Here is a 21,468-nt window from a genome sequence, read left to right on the forward strand (position 1 = left end):
TTGGTCCAAATGTTTGCTTATCCCCTCAAAGAAATGTAGTAGATTTGTTTGGCACGATCGTCCTTTATAGAAACCGTGCTGGCTTGATCTCATCAGTTTATTTTTTTCTATATGCTCATTGATACCTTCCCTGATCAGTGATTCGACCATCTTCCCTGGAACTGAGGTCAAGCTCACCGGTCTATAGTTCCCCAGGTCGCCTCTGGAGAGGATCAAGGGCACATTGGGAGAGGAGATGTGAGGATGAAAGCAGGATTGGGTGTAGATAGTGTTTTGGGGGACATGAGAGAGAGAGGTAGACTGGGTAGGGCTGAGAGGAATTGTTTGCTGTGTACTTCTACTCATGCCATGAAGCAGTATATTTACACATATAATGCACACATAAGTTTGCTTTTTTTTCAAAAACTGCACTTGACTCCTGTGTGCTATACACATGAGCACGCTTCAATCTTATTTTTACTACGACGCACTAGTTGCAAAATAATGTATTTATTTGTTTAGTGTGCTAATACCTACAAAAATTCTTAACAAATGAATTCATTTTACAGTTAGTGCATATTAATGCAAATTACACTGGACTTTTACTTTCCCCCAGTTTCTATAAATAATGCCCAAATTTGGGCATGATCCTTAACTTGGCAGCCAATTATTAACAGCTTCTTTTTTTTTTTTAATTCTTTATTCATTTTTACATCTTACAACAAGTGTGTCAGAAAATAACATTTTAACTTATAAAATATCACTTAATTATTTATCATAATCAACTTAAATTAGTAATATTAAACCCTCCTTCCCATCCCTACTATTGACAATTATTGATGTTAATTGGCATTAATTTGGATTTGCATTTGGATCTAAATGCACATGACTCTCTTAACAATTTGTGCCCAATGCGCTCAAGTACAGCCCAGAACAGGGCAGGTCAAGGGTGTTCCAATGAATTACGTGCAGGGTTATAGAATTTGGGGGATGCTACCTGGACATCTGGGTTTCCAAGAAGTGCTCATATGGAGCAATGCTCCATTGGAGGGAATAGTGGTGTGTGTGTGTGTTTTGGGTCCTTGTCGCCCCCCCTTTCCCCCCCCAAAAAAAAATTAAGCTATTCCATAAAGGTACAGTATACCTGGAAGAAACAGGCTAACAGTATTTAAGGAACTTCAGTTTGAAAGAGGTACATTCAACATACAATTCAAAAAAAAGAATATACCCTCTTCCTTCAACGGTAGTCCTTCCCTATTTTCACAGAAAACGAAACTGACAAAGGATTCCAGCCTCTTTAATGGCTTCAGGAAACATACATGTGATTTATAAATAGTAAAGAAAGCTGTATTATTTTCTATCTCTTTGATTTTTGATCTTGGAAATGTATTATGTTATTACATATTTTTAGTTTATAAGGTACTTTAGCTAGATTGTGAGCCTTCATGACAGATAGGGTAGTTTTTCTCAAGTACCTAATTTCATTTTAGTTTGATACATTGTAAACCACTTGGGTCAGTGAAATGCAGGAGCGCGCTACGGCTTGTGGTGCGTGTGGCGGTGAGAGCAACGGCAGGAGGGTGTCCTTCGAGGTGCTGTGAGGCGTACTGCTGCACAGGGAGGAGGGGGAGAGGGAAAAGGGGCTGCTTTTGGGGGAGGGGTGTGCTGGGGGTAGGCTGCAATCTTGGTTTGCTCAGGGGGGCCAGAGAGATAGGCAGGGGGCCAGGGAGAGAGACAGACAGACATCTATTCTAGTACCCATTAATGTAACGGGCTTAAAGACTAGTCTTAAATAAACATAAACATACTTGCACCCTTGTTGCCCCATTTATACATAAGACTTTTTATAGTCATTAAAATAGATGCTCCTACTTCACCTGAATAATGTTTGGGGTGGGCCAGCCTTTGCATCTTTGCACTTAGGTCCAGCATCTTCCTTTCCTCTGTATTTTAGAACTGGTTCTACATAGGCAGATCCAGTTCTAAAATACTGGCAGAACTTGCAACATCCTGGTGGACATCTTAATTCCAATTTATACCAGCCTCTAAACTACCAAGGATGCTGGCTGGCATTGTAATCTGGAAGCAGGGACTCTAGATCATCTACTTTATTTTTGTCCCTGTATTATGGCCTTTTGGAAATCAATTTGGTCCCAAATTAATGGCTTATTAGAAAATCATGTAGCTCTATCATACGATACAATTCTATTTGGAACGTCCATGAGAAAAAAAAGTCAAATTTCATCTAATAACAATAAACTTTTATTAATAATGACAGGAGTTGCCATTCAGCATATTCCTAGAAATTGGAAAGATTATACCAGACTTAATTACACCTTCCGGTAAAACTCATTATGCCATATATACAAAATGGAAAGGACAATTGCCATGCAAAAAGGAAATTATAACAATTTCAAAAAAATTGGGGGACCATTGACAACATATTGTAATGAGTAGGCTCCTTTATACACTAAAGTATATTTAGAATAATGGGGAAGGGGGATATATTGATTCAGTATTGTTTTATTATTATTTAGAACATATTACATGTATGATACGTCTGATTTGCATTATTTGTAGAGAGGGTGGGTGTGGGAGGGATTTAAAATATGTATTGAAATAATAATATGAATTAATTTTCAAGTAATGTATAGGAATTAAAGGATGTAATATTTGTTCACTTGGTGTAAGATGAAAAAATGAATTGGAAAAAAAAACTACCAAGGTTTTCAGATTTACTAATTTATGCTAAATCATAATTTAAAGAAGATTACTTCAGAGAACATCAGGATCTTTTTTTTTTTTTTAAATCAGTGATAGTGACTTTGTCTCAGTTCATAGTAATATTTATGTTAATGTTTACTGATGATTTGGCATTCAGTGTTTTCTACAGGTTGCTTTTTATTAATTTTGAGTAACTAACACAAGGATGAAATATGAATTCAGGTTTATGTGAAATTTTAAAGACAAGCAGTGGGTATGGGAGATCCTTCTATATGCTTTTGTCTGATACCTGATCCGTTTGAGTCTTTTCCTACCTTCTAGGTGGCTGGTACCATGAAGCTGGAACTGGCCCAGTACCGTGAAGTGGCTGCTTTTGCACAGTTCGGTTCTGATCTGGATGCTGCCACTCAGCAGTTGTTGAATCGTGGTGTGCGCCTGACTGAGCTCTTGAAACAAGGGCAATATGGTGAGTTTATTAAAAACACTTATATACTACACTTCTGATGGAATTTCTGTCAGAGCACTACACATAAACTTTTAAAATTAAAACATCATTCTGCCAAGCTTTGTAGGTTTAAAGAAGCATGGTTAGAAGGGTGAAATTTGAGTGGACAGAGGCAGAAAAAGAAAGGAAGGAAAGAGCTGAAAGGGAAAATGAGTATTAGAGAAAGGTGTAGTGAGGAAATAGAGCAAGAGAGGAGAAAAGAAAAATGGGCAGCATGCATTGGAAAGAGAATTAGCAGAAGACTGACAAAGCAGAAAAGAGAAACTGGAACCAGGATGATGGAAAAACAAAATGTTCATACAACAAAGGTAGAAAAGTGTTTGTTTTAAGTTTATTAACTAGAATGCTAGCTTTGAAATATGAGTATCACAGGTGTGTTTGTATTCTATTCAATGGCATACCCAGAGGGCTGATTGGGGGTGGTGAGGAGGAACCTTGAGCCCAAAATGGGTGGGTATCAAATTTATTTATTTTATTATTTATTTATTTTTTTAATTCTTTATTCATTTTAAAACTTTCATCAAGTGTGCAAATATTCATAATAAATACAATTAGTCTGAGCACTTGAACATCTTATCATTATAACTTATAAGTAGAAATGTAACCCTCACCCCCACCCTCCCTCAAATCCCTCTATTCATTATAAGATCATATATTTGAAACCCTCCCCCCACCCAATACTAAATGGTGTATAATTAATAGAAAAATGGCATATAATAATGACAGAAAGATGTTAAAGGCTCCCATATTTTAATACAATTTTTATAATTTCCATTCTGTACCGCTATTGATCTTTCCATTCTATATATATGACATAATGAATTCCACCAAAAATTAAAATTAAGCCTACTATGATCTTTCCAGTTATTAGTAATATTAGTTATTAATAATTATTTATTTTTAAAATTTATGTACTGCTTAATAACTGAGCAGTTTACAATATATAAACATACTTATTTCTATAACGCTACCAGGCATACGCAGTACTGTACACAAAAGATAGGAGACAGTCCCTGCATGAAAGAGCTTATTATTTAGTTATGACAAACTGGACAAAAAGTGCTCAGATGGGGAATTGCAGAGGGAGTGATAACACAGATATGGGTGCGGGTTGGACATTGGAATTAAAAGTAGCATCAAAGAAGTGGGCTTTGAGCATGGATTTGAATATTGCTAGAGTCAGAGCTTAACATACTGAGTCAGGCAGTTTGTTCCAGGTGTATGGTGCAGCAAAGTAGAAGGGACGGAGCCTGGAATTGGCCATAGAGGAGAATGGTATAAATAAGAGGGACTTACCCATTTAATGGAGTTCCAGAGAAGGAGTTTAGGGAGAGATGAGAAAGAAGTAATTGAGGAGCTGCAAATCTATATTTGAAATGTAAGGGACTGGGGGCGTGGCTTAGCGCGCACACAAAATGGTCGTGTGATCGCAGCGCTCCTCTTACCTGGGCAACCGTTGAATAAATAAAGATTTCCTTTTAAACTGTTTTCGGCTGAAAACATCGGAGAGGACAGCGGGAGCATGGCGAGCACCCGACAGAGTAAGAGTGAAACCGGAGGGGCTGTGAAAAGGCAGAAGCAGGATCAAATTACCCCGAGTAAGGTTCCGCTTCCTGCTGATGTATCAGAGGAGTTAAGCAAAGCTGAAGTTATCCCAGGACAAGCAGGCAGGTATTCTCACTAGTGGGTGATGTCATCCGACAGAGCCCCGATACGGACATCTTGCAAGCATGTCTTGCTTGAAGAAACTCAGAAGTTTCGAGATGCCCGCACCGCGCATGCGCCAGTGCCTTCCCGCCCGATGTACCGGGCGTGTCTCCTCAGTTCTTTTCTTTCCGCGGAGCTGAGAAGTTTCACTTCATTCTGCGCTGACTGAATTTCAGTAATTTTGCCTTCTTTCTACCGCGTTTTTTGTTTATTTGATTTATTTCAATTTTACTTTATATTTTCTAAAAAAAAAAAAAGTTAAAATTATTTCTTCCAGCGGTTCGGTCGGGCCGGCCTCGTGGCTTAGGCCTAGCGCCTTCGACCTTGCAGCGACGATTTTCCGGCCTATGTCCCGGCCAATCACCGGTTTTAAAAAGTGCAGCAAGTGCCAGCGTGCGATTTCGTTGACGGACCCGCATCGACGCTGTCTTCAGTGTCTTGGTCCAGAACACGTTCCGAAATCGTGCCGGCCTTGTTCCACGCTCACTGCGCGTTCGTTCAAACGGCGCTGCTTGCTCTGGGAGTCGATGTTTAAGATGGAGTCTGCCAAAGAGCCGTCTGCTTCTACTTCGGCTGATGTTTCGCCGATGCGGTCGAAACCTGCATCGACGACTCCTGCATCTGGCATTGTGAAGCCGGCATCGTTCACTCCGACTTCTGCCTCCGGTTCGGCATCGGTGCCTGTCCCCGTCTCCTCGGCTCAGGTACCGCCTTCCACTGTCCCTCCGGTGGTCATCAAAGTGCCTAAAGCTAGCAAGCAGAAGCACTTGGCCACAAAGGAGCGCGAAGACCGTGCTGGAGGACCCCCTTTCGGTGCGGATCCCTCCATATCGGCTTCGCTGCGATCCCTGCTCGAAGCTCAGTTTGTTGAGCTTATGCAGTCTATGGGACCCCGGCTTATCGCCTCCATTCAGGGTGACGTCCCGGTCCAGGGGGGCGGACCGCCCCCTCCTCCTCGTCGTTCGATCTCTTTGCTCGACGAGGAGGATCGGCGGAGGGCGGCGGGAGTCTCGAGACGGCCTTCATTTAGTGATATGCTGCCTTTGGAGCCCATTACGCCTCCTCGACAGCAGAGTACTGTGTCAGCCCCTGATAATCGGAGTCCTGGGCATACTGCATCGCAGGAAGAGTTCTTCCGCACTCCATACCAGACCTGGGTGGCACTGCGTGAGTCCGCATCCTTACCACCTCTGCGATCCACTGCATCTAGTCCCATCCATTCCTTGGAAGCTTCAGGGGATCGTGCGATGCATAGAAGATCTCGTTCCCCATCCCGGCACCGGGAGGGGCATCGATCTCGACACTCCTCTCGACACTCCTCACGTCATTCGGAGGTGTCCCCGCAAAAGAAGATCCAGCGTATGGGATACTCCTCGTCGGATTTATCTCCGCCTGAGGGACCGGAGTATGAGGAACCATCTACCTCCTATTCTCCTTGCCGCTCTCAGATTTCTCTGGACCCGGAGGCTTCCACCTCTTCTAGTCCGTCTCGCCGGCCGGAGCTGGCGGACCAACTGTCCTTCTCCTCCTTCCTCCGGCAAATGGCGGATGACTTGGATGTGACTTTGGACACGGGTTCTCGATATTCGAAGGAGTATCTGGACACCATGCATTTGCCTCATCCTCCGGCTTCCTCTGCATAAACTGCTTGACCAGACTTTCATGCGTTGTTTTGAGACACCGTATTCCATCCCTGCAGTTCCCAGTAAGTTGGATGCTCGATACCGCATCGTCCAACACAAAGGATTTGAGGGGGCACAACTATCTCATCAGTCCCTTCTGGTCGAGTCCTCCCTCAAACGATCTCATCCCTCCCAGGTTTACGCCTCAGTACCACCGGGCCATGAAGGGAGGACGATGGACAAATTTGGTAGACGTATCTACCAGAACTCGATGATGGCGACTCGAGTGCTCAATTACAATTTCTTCTTCTCTTCATATTTGGATTTTTTCTTGCCGGTGCTCCGCAAGTTCATCCCTTTTATCGATGCTCAGGCTCGATTCGAGTTTGAAGAGGTGGTGGCGACCCTTTCCCAGTTACGCCTGCAGCTGATGCAATCCTCCTACGATGCCTTCGAACTCTCGGCACGAGCTGCGGCCTGTTCGGTCGTCATGCGTCGCCTGGCATGGCTTCGTACGATTGATATGGATCCGAACCTCCAAGATAGACTTGCAAATGTGCCTTGTGCGGGGGCGGATCTGTTCGATGAGTCTATCGAGACTGTTACTAAGAAGCTTTCGGACCATGAGAAGTCCTTCCAGTCTATTCTGCGGCCTAAGCCCAAGCCTCAACAGTCTCGTCCCTCTAGGCCGCCTCTGATTTACCAGCGGCGTTATCAACCGAGGCAGACTCCTCCTGCGAGGCATCCTGCGAAGAGACAGCCTCCCCAGAAGCCTCAGCAGAAGCCTCAGATGCCGGCTGCACCCAAGGCTACTCAGCCTTTTTGACTCTCTTCCAGGGAGCATAACCGACTTCGTTCTGTCTCCCCCCGTTTTTCCCATTGGGGGTCGTCTCCATCATTTTTGTCATCAATGGGAGACAATCACCACGGACCTCTGGGTCCTTGCCATCGTAAGAGAGGGATACTCTCTTCATTTCCAACGGGTCCCCCCGGACCACCCGCCAAGAGAGTATCCTTCCAACTTGACGCAGACCGCTCTTCTCCTCCAGGAGGCTCAGGCTCTGCTTCGGCTTCGGGCCGTCGAGCCGGTTCCACTCGATCAGCAAAACCGGGGGTTTTACTCCCGGTACTTCCTGGTCCCGAAGAAGACGGGCGATCTGCGTCCCATTTTGGACCTTCGAGTCCTCAACAAGTTTTTGGTCAAAGAGCGGTTTCGCATGCTGACCCTTGCTTCTCTCTATCCCCTCCTCGAGCAGAACGATTGGTTATGCTCTCTGGACCTCAAGGAGGCCTACACTCACATCCCGATTCATCCGGCCTCCCGCAAGTTTCTCAGATTTCGGGTGGGACATCTACATCTGCAGTATCGAGTGCTTCCATTCGGCCTTTCCTCGTCCCCCAGAGTCTTCACGAAGTGTCTGGTGGTGGTGGCCGCTGCACTCCGGAACATGGGTCTTCAGGTGTTTCCATACCTCGACGACTGGCTCATCAAGGCACCGTCGGCTCCAGGGGTCATTTCGGCGACCTTGACTACAATTTGTTTCCTGCAGAGTTTGGGCTTCGAGATCAACTTCCCCAAGTCACATCTTCAGCCCACCCAGTCTCTCCCCTTTATCGGGGCTGTTCTGGACACCATTCAACTTCGAGCATTCCTCCCTCCTCAACGCATGGATGCTCTCCTTCTACTCTGCCAGTCGGTGTCTTCTCGCCCGTCCATCTCAGCGAGACACATGATGGTCCTCTTGGGCCACATGGCATCTACAGTTCATGTGACGCCTTTTGCCAGACTTCATCTCAGAATTCCTCAATGGACCCTGGCATCTCAGTGGACTCAGGTGTCCGACCCGTTGTCCCGTCACATTGTAGTCACTCCTGCTCTACGGCAGTCTCTTCTCTGGTGGATGACCTCTTCGAATCTATCCAGAGGTTTGCTGTTTCACTCTCCTCCCCACCAGAAAGTTCTCACGACCGATTCATCGAACTATGCATGGGGGGCCCATCTGGATGGTCTTCGCACTCAGGGGTTCTGGACCAGTGCGGAACGACTTCATCAAATCAATCTTCTGGAGCTCAGAGCCATCTTCAATGCTCTCCAAGCTTTTCAACATCTGCTTCACGACATGGTGGTCCTTATTCGCACAGACAATCAGGTCGCCATGTATTATGTCAACAAGCAAGGGGGCACGGGCTCGGCCCCTCTTTGTCAGGAAGCTCTTCGAGTCTGGGATTGGGCGGTTCGCCACAACACCTTCCTCAAAGCTGTCTACATTCAGGGGAAAGACAACGTCTTGGCAGACAAATTGAGTCGTCTTCTCCAACCTCACGAATGGACGCTCCATTCCGACCCCCTTCATCAGATCTTTGCTCAGTGGGGAACGCCTCAGATAGACCTCTTTGCAGCCCCCCACAACTTCAAACTGCCTCAGTTTTGCTCCAGGATCTACACTCCTCACCGCCTCGAGGCAGACGCCTTTCTACTGGATTGGGGGAATCGCTTCCTCTATGCGTTTCCTCCATTTCCTCTCATTCAAAAGACTCTGGTCAAGTTGAGATCAGACCATGCCACCATGATTCTGATTGCTCCTCGGTGGCCCAGACAACCTTGGTACTCCCTTCTACTTCAACTGTGCAGCAGGGAGCCAGTACTTCTTCCAGTGTTTCCTTCACTACTTACTCAACATCAAGGTTCACTACTTCATCCCAACCTGCAGTCCCTCCACCTGACAGCTTGGTTCCTTTCAACATAACTCCTCACCAGTTTTCTCAAGCAGTGAGGGAGGTCTTGGAGGCTTCCAGGAAGCCTGCTACTCGACAATGCTATTCCCAAAAATGGATTAGATTCTCTTCCTGGTGTATTTCCAATGCCACGGAACCTCAGCGAGCTTCCCTATCTTCTGTATTGGACTATCTTCTACACCTGTCTCAGTCTGGTCTCAAGTCTACCTCCATACGAGTCCACCTGAGTGCTATTGCGGCTTTCCATCAGCCTCTACAGGGGAAACCTTTGTCTGCTCACCCTGTGGTTTCCAGGTTTATGAAAGGACTTTTTCATTTCAACCCTCCTATCAAACCTCCTCCTGTGGTTTGGGATCTCAATGTTGTCCTGTCTCATCTTATGAAGCCTCCGTTTGAACCTCTCAACAAGGCTCCACTTAAGTATCTCACCTGGAAGGTGGTTTTTCTGGTGGCCCTTACGTCTGCTCGTAGGGTCAGTGAGCTTCAAGCCCTAGTGGCGGATCCACCGTTCACTGTATTCCATCATGACAAGGTGGTCCTCCGTACTCATCCGAAATTCCTGCCTAAAGTGGTTTCTGAATTTCATCTCAACCAATCTATTGTACTTCCAGTGTTTTTTCCAAAGCCTCATTCTCACCCTGGAGAATCAGCTCTTCACACTCTGGACTGTAAACGTGCTTTGGCTTTTTACTTAGATCGCACCAAGCCACACAGAACTGCTCCTCAACTTTTCGTCTCCTTTGATCCAAACAAGTTGGGACGACCTGTATCGAAGCGCACCATCTCCAACTGGATGGCGGCTTGTATCTCTTTCTGCTATGCCCAGGCTGGATTATCCCTTCCCTGTAAGGTCACAGCCCATAAGGTCAGGGCAATGGCGGCCTCTGTAGCCTTCCTCAGATCGACACCGATTGAGGAGATTTGTAAGGCTGCCACTTGGTCCTCGGTTCATACATTCACCTCTCATTATTGTCTGGATACTTTCTCCAGACGGGATGGACAGTTTGGCCAAACAGTGTTACAAAATTTGTTCTCTTAAGTTGCCAACTCTCCCACCATCCCATTGGGGTTAGCTTGGAGGTCACCCACTAGTGAGAATACCTGCCTGCTTGTCCTGGGATAAAGCAATGTTACTTACCGTAACAGTTGTTATCCAGGGACAGCAGGCAGCTATTCTCACGTCCCACCCACCTCCCCTGGGTTGGCTTCTCAGGCTATCTACCTGAACTGAGGAGACACGCCCGGTACATCGGGCGGGAAGGCACTGGCGCATGCGCGGTGCGGGCATCTCGAAACTTCTGAGTTTCTTCAAGCAAGACATGCTTGCAAGATGTCCGTATCGGGGCTCTGTCGGATGACATCACCCACTAGTGAGAATAGCTGCCTGCTGTCCCTGGATAACAACTGTTACGGTAAGTAACATTGCTTTATGGGGGAACTGAGGCAAATCAAACAAATGCTGACAGAGACTGTGAGTAATATGGCAGAACTGAAGGAAGAAATCCTAAATATACACAGACAAATGGAAGTAGCTAATAAAAGAACAACAGAGTTAGAAGTTAAAATGGAGAGCTTAGAATGTGAAGGAAAAAGATGCAAAAGTGACAGTTTGGAAATAATTCAATTGAAAAGTCAGCTGGAAGATTACGAAAACCATGGAAGAAGAAATAATATAAAACTTTTTGGAATACAGGAAAATTTGGAAGGGAAAAATGCAATACAGTTTTTAGAAAATTTAATTCCTAGATTATTGCAGTTGGATTTCAAACAGCCTTTGGAAATAGAACGGGCACACAGGATTCCAATAAAGAGTCTGGAAAATCAAGGGAGACAAAGACCATTAATATTCAAGATGTTAAGATACCAGCAAGCAATAGAAATTTTAAATGCTGCCAAAAAAGATAAAAACTTAAACTATAAAGGATCCAAAATATGGTTTTTACCAGACTTTGCTAAAAATACAGCAAATATTAGGAAGAAATTCCTTGATCTGAGATCTCAATTAAAGGAAAAAGGATATAAGTATGGGTTATATTACCCAGCAAAAATGAGGGTATCTTGTGGGGATAAATCTTTGTATTTTGTTGACCCGGAAAAACTAAAGACCTTTCTTTCAAAATCAGAACCTATGTCATTTTAGCACAATGGGTGTTGAAATGAAGGGATAAATACTAAGACTGGATTGGTGGATATTGAACAAAAAATTAAATATAAAGAACTATGGGATTTTTGTTTGTTGGAAAAAGAAGAATATGCAACAAAGAACAGGAAATAAAAATGAACAAGTGAAAAAGAAAATAAAAGAATGTAAAGAAGAAAGTAGAAAGAAGGATAGACTGGAAAGACATTAAAGTGAAGTTATTAGACTGAACTTTTAGGAGACTGAAAGATGGATGGTTGGAGTAAAGAATGAACAAGAAGGATTAAAGGACTGGACAAATTAACACAAAAGGAAAAGTGAAGACTGAATAGGAAAATAAATAGATGTGAAGAAGAAGAAAGCAGGACTGATAGACTAAAAGGATATTATTAAAAAAAAAATGAATGACAATTGGCAGTCAAAAGTCTTTAAGAGTGGATGGATGGAGATAAGAAATAAATATGAAAGTTCAGTTTATTTAATAAGTCAGAAAAGGAGAAAGTAAAGAATGAAAGGACAATAAGGAAAAGATTGCAGAATGGACTAATGATAGAAAGGACAAGTTATATGATATTTAAATGCAAGGAAAGGAAAGGAAAATGAATAATATAAAAGAAAGATACATAAGAATTTATTGGTAGCTGAAGGAATGTAAAGATTGATGTTGTGATAATATAGTTTTTAAAAGATTGGATTTAATTTGGAGAAGAGGAAATATAAAAAGGGGGGAAAAAAAATTATTTTGAAAATGAAATACAAATGTTTAAATACAAATAGGGGATAAAAACTTATAAAATTGAAATTTTTTTTTAACAGAAATATATGAAGAGATGGATATTTGTTGTTGGATATTTAAAGGAGGATAGGAGAAGATGGATTAGATAATATAAGATATAGGAAAATTATACTTTTTATTAAATATATGACTATGATAGAATTTTCTTGAATGAAATAAAATGTTGGGGGAATGAATTAGAGATTGGTGAAATGATAAAAATGCATTAATGGAATGTTAGGAAATAAATATGGTTATGTGACTAAAGGTTAAATAATAGATAGAGAAATTAATTACTTTAAAATGGAAAAAAAAACGAAAAAAGGTTTTATGATTAGAAGAGAGATATAATTAGATATATTGTGGAGAGGTAGTGAGTTTGTCTCAATAAAGGATAAAGGGGTTATTAATAAATATTGGTTGCCTAGGGGGGAGGGGGGAAGTTGGGATTACTGTCCAATGTGTGTCCTTAAGCAGTCATTATATTGGGGGGGAGGGGTGGGAAGAAGGTGGGTATTAAAGATATTACTAGGATGATTAAGGAAAAGATTAATAAGGGATTGGGTAATTTGGAGGTAAGAATGTGTGCCATGGGGAGAAGTTTTTTAGATCTTAGTTATGGAAGAAGGGAAGAGGAAGATTATGATAAGGAGTATAAAATATATTATGTCTTTTAAGATATTTTCTATTAATGTCAATGGCCTGAATCATGTAATCAAAAGGAAAAAGGTATTATCATTTTTAAAGAAGCAAAACGCAGATGTTTATTGTCTGCAGGAGACCCATCGTAATATAAAGGAATCACAGAAACTAACGGGTGGGTGGGTGAAAGAATGTTTTTTTGCTCCAGCAGAGGGTAAAAAAGCAGGAGTAGCAGTTCTTATAAATAAAAAGTGTATGGCCAATTTTAAGATAGTAAATTCGGACCCACATGGAAGATGGCTACATTTTGATATAAGTATGGGAAATAATGCCCTGACGTTGTTCAATATATATGCCCCTAATTCGAATCAATCGGAATTCTTTAAAAAATTGCAGAGTATGTTGTTACCACTGGCTGCTTCTAATTTAGTGGTGGAGATTTTAATGCTGTAATGGATCCATTAATGGATAAAAAACCAGGTAAAAGTATAAAATCTTTAGGTTTAGATAATTTGGTTCAATCATGTGATTTGAAGGATATATGGCGTATTCTTCATTTTAATGATTAGGAATTTTCATTTTGTTCACAGGTTCATAAATCATTTTCAAGAATAGATTATATTTTTATTTCATCACATAAGGTGCAGCAAGTGATTAAGGCTTCCATTGATCCCATTATCATTTCGGATCATGCGGGAGTATGGATAGATTTACAATTAGATCAATTAGAAAATAGAAGACCTCTTTGGAGATTTGATAATGCATTGCTTGTGGATGAAAAATTTTTGGAAAATTTTAAAACACAAATTAGTGATTTCTTTCAAATTAATTTAGTGGAAGATACATCTATTGAAAATGTATGGGACGCTTTTAAAGCGACTATGAGAGGTCATATTATATCATATTCGGCTTTTGTTAGGAAACAGATTAAAACACAGTATATAGAGTTAGAAAAAGAAATTAAAATACTAGAAACTAAATTGGTAAGCAAATGGGAACATGATGTATTACAAGCTCTTTTGAAAGCAAAAGGTAAATATAACGAATTAGCTTCAAAAATGATAAGAAGAGACTTGTTTTCCAAACAGACAATGTATTATGGAAATTCTAATAAGGCGGGAAGATTATTGGCAAATTATCTTAAAGCAAAAAAAAGAAGAACTAACATTAATGGGATAAAAGATGATAATGGTATAATAACCAATCAAACGGATATAATTTTAAAGCAATTTCTAAAATTTTATAAGGACCTGTATTCTTCCGAGCCTTATTTGGAGAGGCAAAAAGATGGTAAAAATTTTTTAGATTTAATTATTGGACCTAAGGTTCCTGATCATATAAAACGGAGTTTAGATGAACCTATATCATTAAAAGAATTAGAAACAGCGTTGAGATCTCTTAGAGTTGGATCCGCTCCAGGTGGTGATGGTTATACAGTAGAATTTTATAAAACATTTCAAAATGTTCTTTCCCCATATTTACTAAATTTATATCAGACACAACTTATAAAAGGTGATATTAAAGGTACTATGGCTGAATCAATAGTAATTGTTTTGCCTAAGCCAAATAAAGATCCTACTTTGGTTTCAAACTACAGGCCTATATCTTTAATAAATGTGGATAATAAACTTTTGGCGAAAATTTTGGCTTTGAGATTAGCCAAAGCTCTCCCACATATTATAGACACGCATCAGACGGGTTTCGTTGCTAAAAAAGACATTCCTCTAATAACTCTAGATTATTGTTTCATATGTTAAATTTATCAAAAAAAATGGATGAACCGGCTTTTACAGTTTCCTTGGATACAGAAAAAGCGTTTGATAGGGTAGGATGGAATTTTATGTATCAGGCTTTAGAATGGTTTGGTATAGGTTCTGGATTTATACAAATGGTAAAAACATTGTATAGCTTCCCGATTGCAAGATTAAATATTAATAATATGATATCTGATGGTTTTCAATTGCAGAGGGGAGTTAGACAAGGTTGTCCTTTATCTCCTTTGTTATTTGATGTTGTATTAGAACCCTTATTGTTAGCAATACAGCAAGCAAGGGGGATACAGGGTATTCCATATTATGATATGGAATATAAAATTTCGGCTTATGAGGATGATATTTTACTTTATTTGATGAATCCAGAGTCTACCTTATCTTGTCTATTGGAATTAATTGATATGTTTGGCAAATTTTCAGGTTATAAAATTAATTGGAGTAAGTCTGAACTTATACCTTTAAATGTTCATTGTGTAAAAGGATTATTTGACGCTTTTCCGTTCATATGGAAAGAAGAAGGATTTAAATATCTTGGCATTCAAGTTAAAAATACAATTGAAGATACAGTAAAAGAAAATGAAAAATTTGTATTGAAAAGAGTTACAGAGTTATGTGAGCAATGGAATCCGTTACATCTTTCTTGGTGGGGGAGAGTTCAAACTATTAAAATGATGATGTTGCCTGTAGTTTGCTACCAAATGAGTACGATACCTATTTATTTTCAGGGGTCCTTTTATAAAAAGCTTAATAGCATTTTAACGAAATTTCTTTGGCTTGGTAAAACGCATAGAATAGCTTTGGTATCTTTGCAAAAATCAATTAAGGAGGGAGGGGTAAATTTTCCAAATTTTTATAGGTACCATCAAGCCTATATTTTACGTCAGGGTATGTATTGGATCCTCCCAGAACTGATAGATAATGCACCGGATTGGTTATATTTGGAATGGCGCCTTATGTTTCCCCTAAATTTAGTTCATCTTCCAAGTATCAACATGCCTAGAAGATACAGAGAAAATAAGATATTAATGGATACTTGGAAAACGTTGAGGTTTATTAGTAAATTAACACCTGTCCCAATAAACAAGTCAACTAATCAGTCTTTATGGATAAACTCCAAGATTAAAATTGGCGGAGCTCAAATCCTTTGGAAGGACTGGATTATTTCAGGCAATAGATCTCTGAATGATGTTATTTCGGAAGGTAAACTGCTGGAATTTTCACAATTGCAACATAGATTTGGTCTTAGTAAAAAACAAAGTTTTAAATGGTTGCAATTGAAGCAGGCCATTCAGGTTGGGTTCCCTGAATGGAAAACATTGAATAATCAATATAGTTTAGAGTTCTTATGCTTCCAAGCAGACTTCCTAGGGCGGGGGTCGGCAACCTGCGGCTCCAGAGCCGCATGCGGCTCTTTTCCACCTTTGCTGCGGCTCCGGTAGTGTGTCACGCAGGCATGCAGCTTAAGTCCGGCGTCGCGGCGGGAAATAGCCATGCTGAGCAGTGAGCTCAGCACATACACAGATGAAAGCCTTGCTTGCTGATTGGTCCGGCGGCCCCGCCCCGCCGGACCAATCATCAAGCAAGGCTTTCATCTGTGTAGTGCTGAGCTCACTGCTCAGCATGGCTATTTCCCCCGCGACGCTGGACTTGTAAGGTGCCTGAAAAAGAAGTCATCCTGGCCGGGGTCGGTGTCATGCTCCGGAGATCTACAGCCTTCCTATCTCCCTTCTACCTGCTTCCGGCCACATCCCCTGCTCCGCGGCTCTCTTCGGCAACTCAGCAGCAGCTTCTGACGTCGGGGCCTACCCTCTGCGAGTCCCGCTTGTTTCAACTTCCTTTTTCCACAAAGGCGGGACTCGTAGAGGGAAGGCCTCGATGTCGGCAGCTTGTCTTGATCACTGCTGCTGACGAGTTGCTGAAGAGAGCCGCGTAGCAGGGGGGTGTTGCCAGGTGCAGGTAGAAGGGAGAGGGCCAGATGCAGGACTCTTGGGTGAGGGAGCAGAAGAGAGAGAGAAAGAGAGAGGGGAGGGAAACAAAAGGAAATATTTCATACTGGGCTGGGCCGAAGTGGAGGGAGGGTGGAAAGATTCTGGCTACAGGGTGCATTAACAAAGGAAAAGGGGGAAAGCTGAAAATGGAGATAGTGACACAAAGAAGAGAAAGGGTAAGCAGGACCTACTGAATAAGGATAGAGATACAGAGGGGACATGAAGAGGAGGTGAAATAGAGACATAGAAGTAATGCTGAAAAAGTGGGGGGGGGGGAGATAAAGACATTGAAAGGGCAAATGGTGAACATGGCGTAAAGATAAGGACAGAGACAAATGAAGATTCTGAAAAAGTGGTGAGATAGGGATATAGGTGAGATGGACACAAAGAAGGGTGATGCTGGAAAATAGGTGGAATGGTAATTCTGACAGACACAGAAGGGAAATGCTGGATCAAGGAGAGATGGGGCTCAGGCTGGATGGAATGAGGAGAAATGCCTTGTTGGCCCGGAACTTCCTCTCCTACGTCAGGGAGCGGAATGCTGGTCAGCGCAACACTTCTGCAGGGAAAGCTTGGGACGGCGGTGGCTTGGGGGCTGTTCCCCGATTGCGGTGGCAGCAAACCGAGTGGCTTGGGGGACGGCACGGAGACAGAAAGAAAAAGTTGGGGGAGAGAATGAGGTCTGGAGGAGAGGAAACATACAGGAGGCTGAAAGAAAGGAAGAAAGATTGGATGCACAGTCAGAAGAAGAAAGTGCAACCAGAGACTCATGAAATCACCAAATAGCAAAGGTAGGAAAAATGATTTTATTTTCAATTTAGTGATCCTGTATATAGCATTAAGATAAGAAACAATATATGCAGTGTTAGATTTGTTTTATAATGGTTTTGCGGCTCCAAGTTTTTTTTTCTTTTCGAAAACGGGTCCAAGTGGCTCTTTATGTCTTAAAGGTTGCAGACCCCTGACATCAAGCCGCATTGTGGTATAAATTAATATCTGGATATTTGAATAAAAAACCAAAAAATGGTCTAAGAGACATTTGGAGCATTGAGATTAAGCATCAAATTACTGCATCTCAATGGCCACTAATTTGGTCTTGGAGAATGAGATGTACAGTGTCAACATCTATGAGACAAACTTGGTTCTTTTTATTACATAGAGCTTTTTGGACCCCTACACATTTGCAAAAATTAGATAGTTCTAAGTCCAATAAATGCTGGCACTGTAATCTGGAACCTGGGACGTTGGATCATTTACTATATCATTGTCCCTACATTAAAAGTTTTTGGAATGCAGTTTGGCCACAAATTAATAAATTGATGGAAAATCATGTAGCAATATCATATGATAGTGTTATTTGGAATGATGATGAGAAAAAAAAGTCAAATTTCACCAGAAAATAAAAAGCTTTTACTAGTCATGACAGGGGTTGCCATTCAGCATATAACCAATAACTGGAAGAATCATAGTAACCTTAATTATACATTTTGGTGGAATACAATTTGTCATATATTCAAAATGGAAAGAGTAATAGCAATACAAAGAGGGACATATCCTAAATTTATAAAAATATGGGGGCCATTGACAAAGTATTATACTGAATGAATAAATAGTAGGATTTATCTTCTTCTTTTCCTCTTTTTCTTGTCTTCTTTATGTCACACATGGAGGGGGGGTAGTGAAAATAATTTTACATAACATGTTATAATATGGTATACAATATGTATAAGGTGATTGGAAAGTACTTGAAGGGTGGGGGGTGGGAGAGGGGATAAAAAAAATTTGTTCAGAATATTATGTAATAGATATAAAAGTGATATTGTGTATTCATTAGTTGTAACTCAATATTTTGTACACTTCATGTAAAATATGAAAATGAATAAAGAATTATAAAAAAAAAAAAAATGAAATGTAAGGGACTGATACACTGAACCTTTTGAAAGATAAAAATCTGTATCTGGAGAGCAGTTTTGCTTATACTGATAATCAGGTAGTAACATAAATAGAAATGTATTGTTTACCAGCCAAGTTGTATAATATTGTGTTGTCATTTATCAGGGTTTATGAAATGCCCAAAACTAGTATCTTCCCTTTGATATGTCTTCCATTGTTTCATGTCGTAACGTTTTATTTTCCAGTACCTATGGCTATTGAAGAGCAGGTTGCAGTTATCTATGCAGGTGTCAGAGGTCACTTGGACAAACTGGAGCCTAGCAAAATCACAAAATTTGAGAATTCTTTTCTTGCCCATGTCAAAAGCCAGCACCAGGAGCTTCTGGCCACCATCAGGTAGAGATGCTTCCTTTTAATAGTAGTGGCCTTAGGCCTCTACTTAAAGGCAGATTGTTAAAATCGCTGCCTTTGGAATTATCTAGGAACATGCATTCTGTATGTCTGAAGTCTTTAATGTGCAGTTTCTTTTACAGTGAGTCTCCTAAAGAGGCAGTTGACTGTTTTTGCAGTGTTTTAATACTCCTATAAATTTTTCCAGTACTTAAATATATCAGTTAACTTGTGCTTTTTTTATTACAGGGCTGATGGGAAGATCTCTGAACAGGCAGATGCTAAACTGAAAGAAATTGTTATAAGCTTCTTGTCCACTTTTGAGGCCTGAAATCTCACCTGATTTGTGTGACATATCGTCCTGTTTCCATCACTTGTTTATAAGTATTCTGGATCCATTCTAGTTAAACTTATTGAAGCACTTTGTGCTTTTAATGTACAGAAATGTCTCTAATGGAGAATAAAGGTGTTCCATAAATTAGAGATGTTCAGTTTCTTGTGTGTTGACACTTGTGGGAGAGAGTGGTTTTCGTGTAGACAGTCCAAATTACTTGAGGCTCTTACTACTGTTTCAGTGTCTGGTCCTGGAATTTATCTACAAAGGGCCTGATTCTCGAAGCACGTGTCCCAATTGCAGGTGGCGGTAGGCATCTTATCGCCCATCTGGCAGCCAGTTGGGACGCATTTTTTTTTTTTTAAGTGTCCGAGGCACTTTTTTTTTTTTTTTTTAAGTGTCTGAGGTAGGCCTCTAGCGTATCTACGGAGACATGTACCCACGCCCGGGGCGTGGTTTCACCCAAAATGGCTTTGGATGGGCTTAAGCGTTGGTAAGTGTCTCCGTAGATGCAAGACAGACGTCTTAAATGTAGGCCTGCATAACGTTGGCCTATATTTAAGGCATCTGTTCGGAAGTGTAGATGCAATTCTGAATAGGACACCGATGTGTGATTGACATGATCGGCGGCCACCATTATCTGTGTCCTATACAGAATCAGGCCCAAAGTGTATAATGATCACTTGGTCATTAAAAGCATGAATATTTGTTGGGAGAGAGGAGGAGTTACATTGATGAGCAGATAATGCAAAACAAATGCTTTAGACCAGTGTATCTCAAACTGTGTGCCTCCTGAGATTTCAGGTGTGCCACGGTACACTGGGGGGGTGGAGAGACACCGGCACCAGCTGATTGCCTACAGGGCGTGCCTATCTCGGCAAGAGGCATATCCTGTAGGCAATCAGTGGGCGCCAGCACCTATCCTCTCTGGTTCTCTTCCCTTCTGGCACCCCCCACTGGCATCTCAGGGCCTGCCTGGAGGGCCTTCACACACATGCGGACATTGACATGATGTCACGCATGTATGTGATGTCATCATGGTGATATCCACGCTGCCACTGCCACTACTTTTAGTGTGCCGCGGCTCGAGAAAGTTTGCAGGACCCTGCTTTAGACAGTTGTAAAGAAGTTGCATGAACTGGTCCAGTACCTAAGACATGAGAATCAGGTTTTATTCCAATACATTCTGTACAACATACCCCTTTAGATACGGGAGGTACACACTTTCTACAGAAGTACAAAGACATTTTGTTAAGTAAATGGTAGGTAAATTCCTTGTTAATAAAATACAATAAATGGGTGTATAATTATGCTTATAAAATGACAAAAAGGAGGACTGGAGGGAAATGAAATAAAAAAAATACAAAATCACTCCAGTGTAGATATACACTGTTCATGCCCCAGTAAATATGATACTAAAGCGAAAGGAAAGTCTCAGATCAATGGAGAGGTGTACCCACACACTTCCACCCTGACATCACAGGCAAAAACTTTTACAAAAGTTAAATACTGGCAGGTGGGAGCCTAAAAATAGCTAAGAAAAGAATAATGAAAAAACACTGGTATTAACCACTGGCCGACGATCGTTTCGTGGAATAAACCACTGCTTCAGGGCCAACACTCCAGGCTATCCTGTAACAATAAATAAGCCAAATTGAAAACCAAACTGGCTCCCCTGCTCAAAATGAAAGTAGAAAGCCCATTCCTGTACTCGCGATTCGCAGTTCCACTCTACTGCTTTCAACCACAAACTTACTGGCAATGCTCCGGAGTTTAAAACAACGCCCAAGTCAGTCAGATGAAAATCACATGACAGAGCAAGCTAGCGTGATTTTCGATTTGGCTTATTTATTGTTACAGGATAGCCTGGAGTGTTGGCCCTGAAGCAGTGGTTTATTCCAAAAAACGATAGTCGGCCAGTGGTTAATACCAGTGTTTTTTCACTATTCTTTAGCACTCTCCAGACCAGTAGAAGTTAATATTTACGAGTGGTTCCTAGTCCCTGCTTTTGGCTGGACTGAGCTTGGGTGGGCCCTGTTTGGGGGTCCATCCGACCTCGGAGGTGTCAAACCTGGCGGGTCTCGAGTGGGGTCTCTCCCCCCACCCCAAACAAGGCCCACCCATGCTCAGTCCGGCCAAAACCAGGGACTAGAAACCAATCGTAAATATTAACCTCTACTGGTCTGGAGAAGCTAAAAGAAAATATATTAGCAGGTAAGAACCTAATTTCTCCTTTTCTTGGCTATTTTTAGGCTCCCACC

General features: G+C 41.6%; 1 protein-coding gene across 2 annotated transcripts in view; it reads left to right on the forward strand.

Annotated features, from left to right (window-relative positions):
* ATP5F1A (ATP synthase F1 subunit alpha) overlaps nucleotides 1-19,356 on the forward strand; it is an 85,867-nt gene extending 66,511 nt beyond the window's left edge. For both annotated transcript variants that reach the window (XM_033935157.1, XM_033935147.1), the window contains exons 10-12: nucleotides 3,025-3,169; nucleotides 18,729-18,879; nucleotides 19,123-19,356. In XM_033935157.1, coding sequence (XP_033791048.1) covers nucleotides 3,025-3,169; nucleotides 18,729-18,879; nucleotides 19,123-19,204 — 378 coding nt within the window. In that variant the 3' untranslated portion in view covers nucleotides 19,205-19,356. The remainder of the gene's footprint in view (nucleotides 1-3,024; nucleotides 3,170-18,728; nucleotides 18,880-19,122) is intronic.
* Nucleotides 19,357-21,468: the final 2,112 nt, after the last annotated feature.

The sequence above is a fragment of the Geotrypetes seraphini genome, chromosome 1 (assembly GCF_902459505.1).
Source record: "Geotrypetes seraphini chromosome 1, aGeoSer1.1, whole genome shotgun sequence".
Lineage (NCBI taxonomy): Eukaryota > Metazoa > Chordata > Amphibia > Gymnophiona > Dermophiidae > Geotrypetes > Geotrypetes seraphini.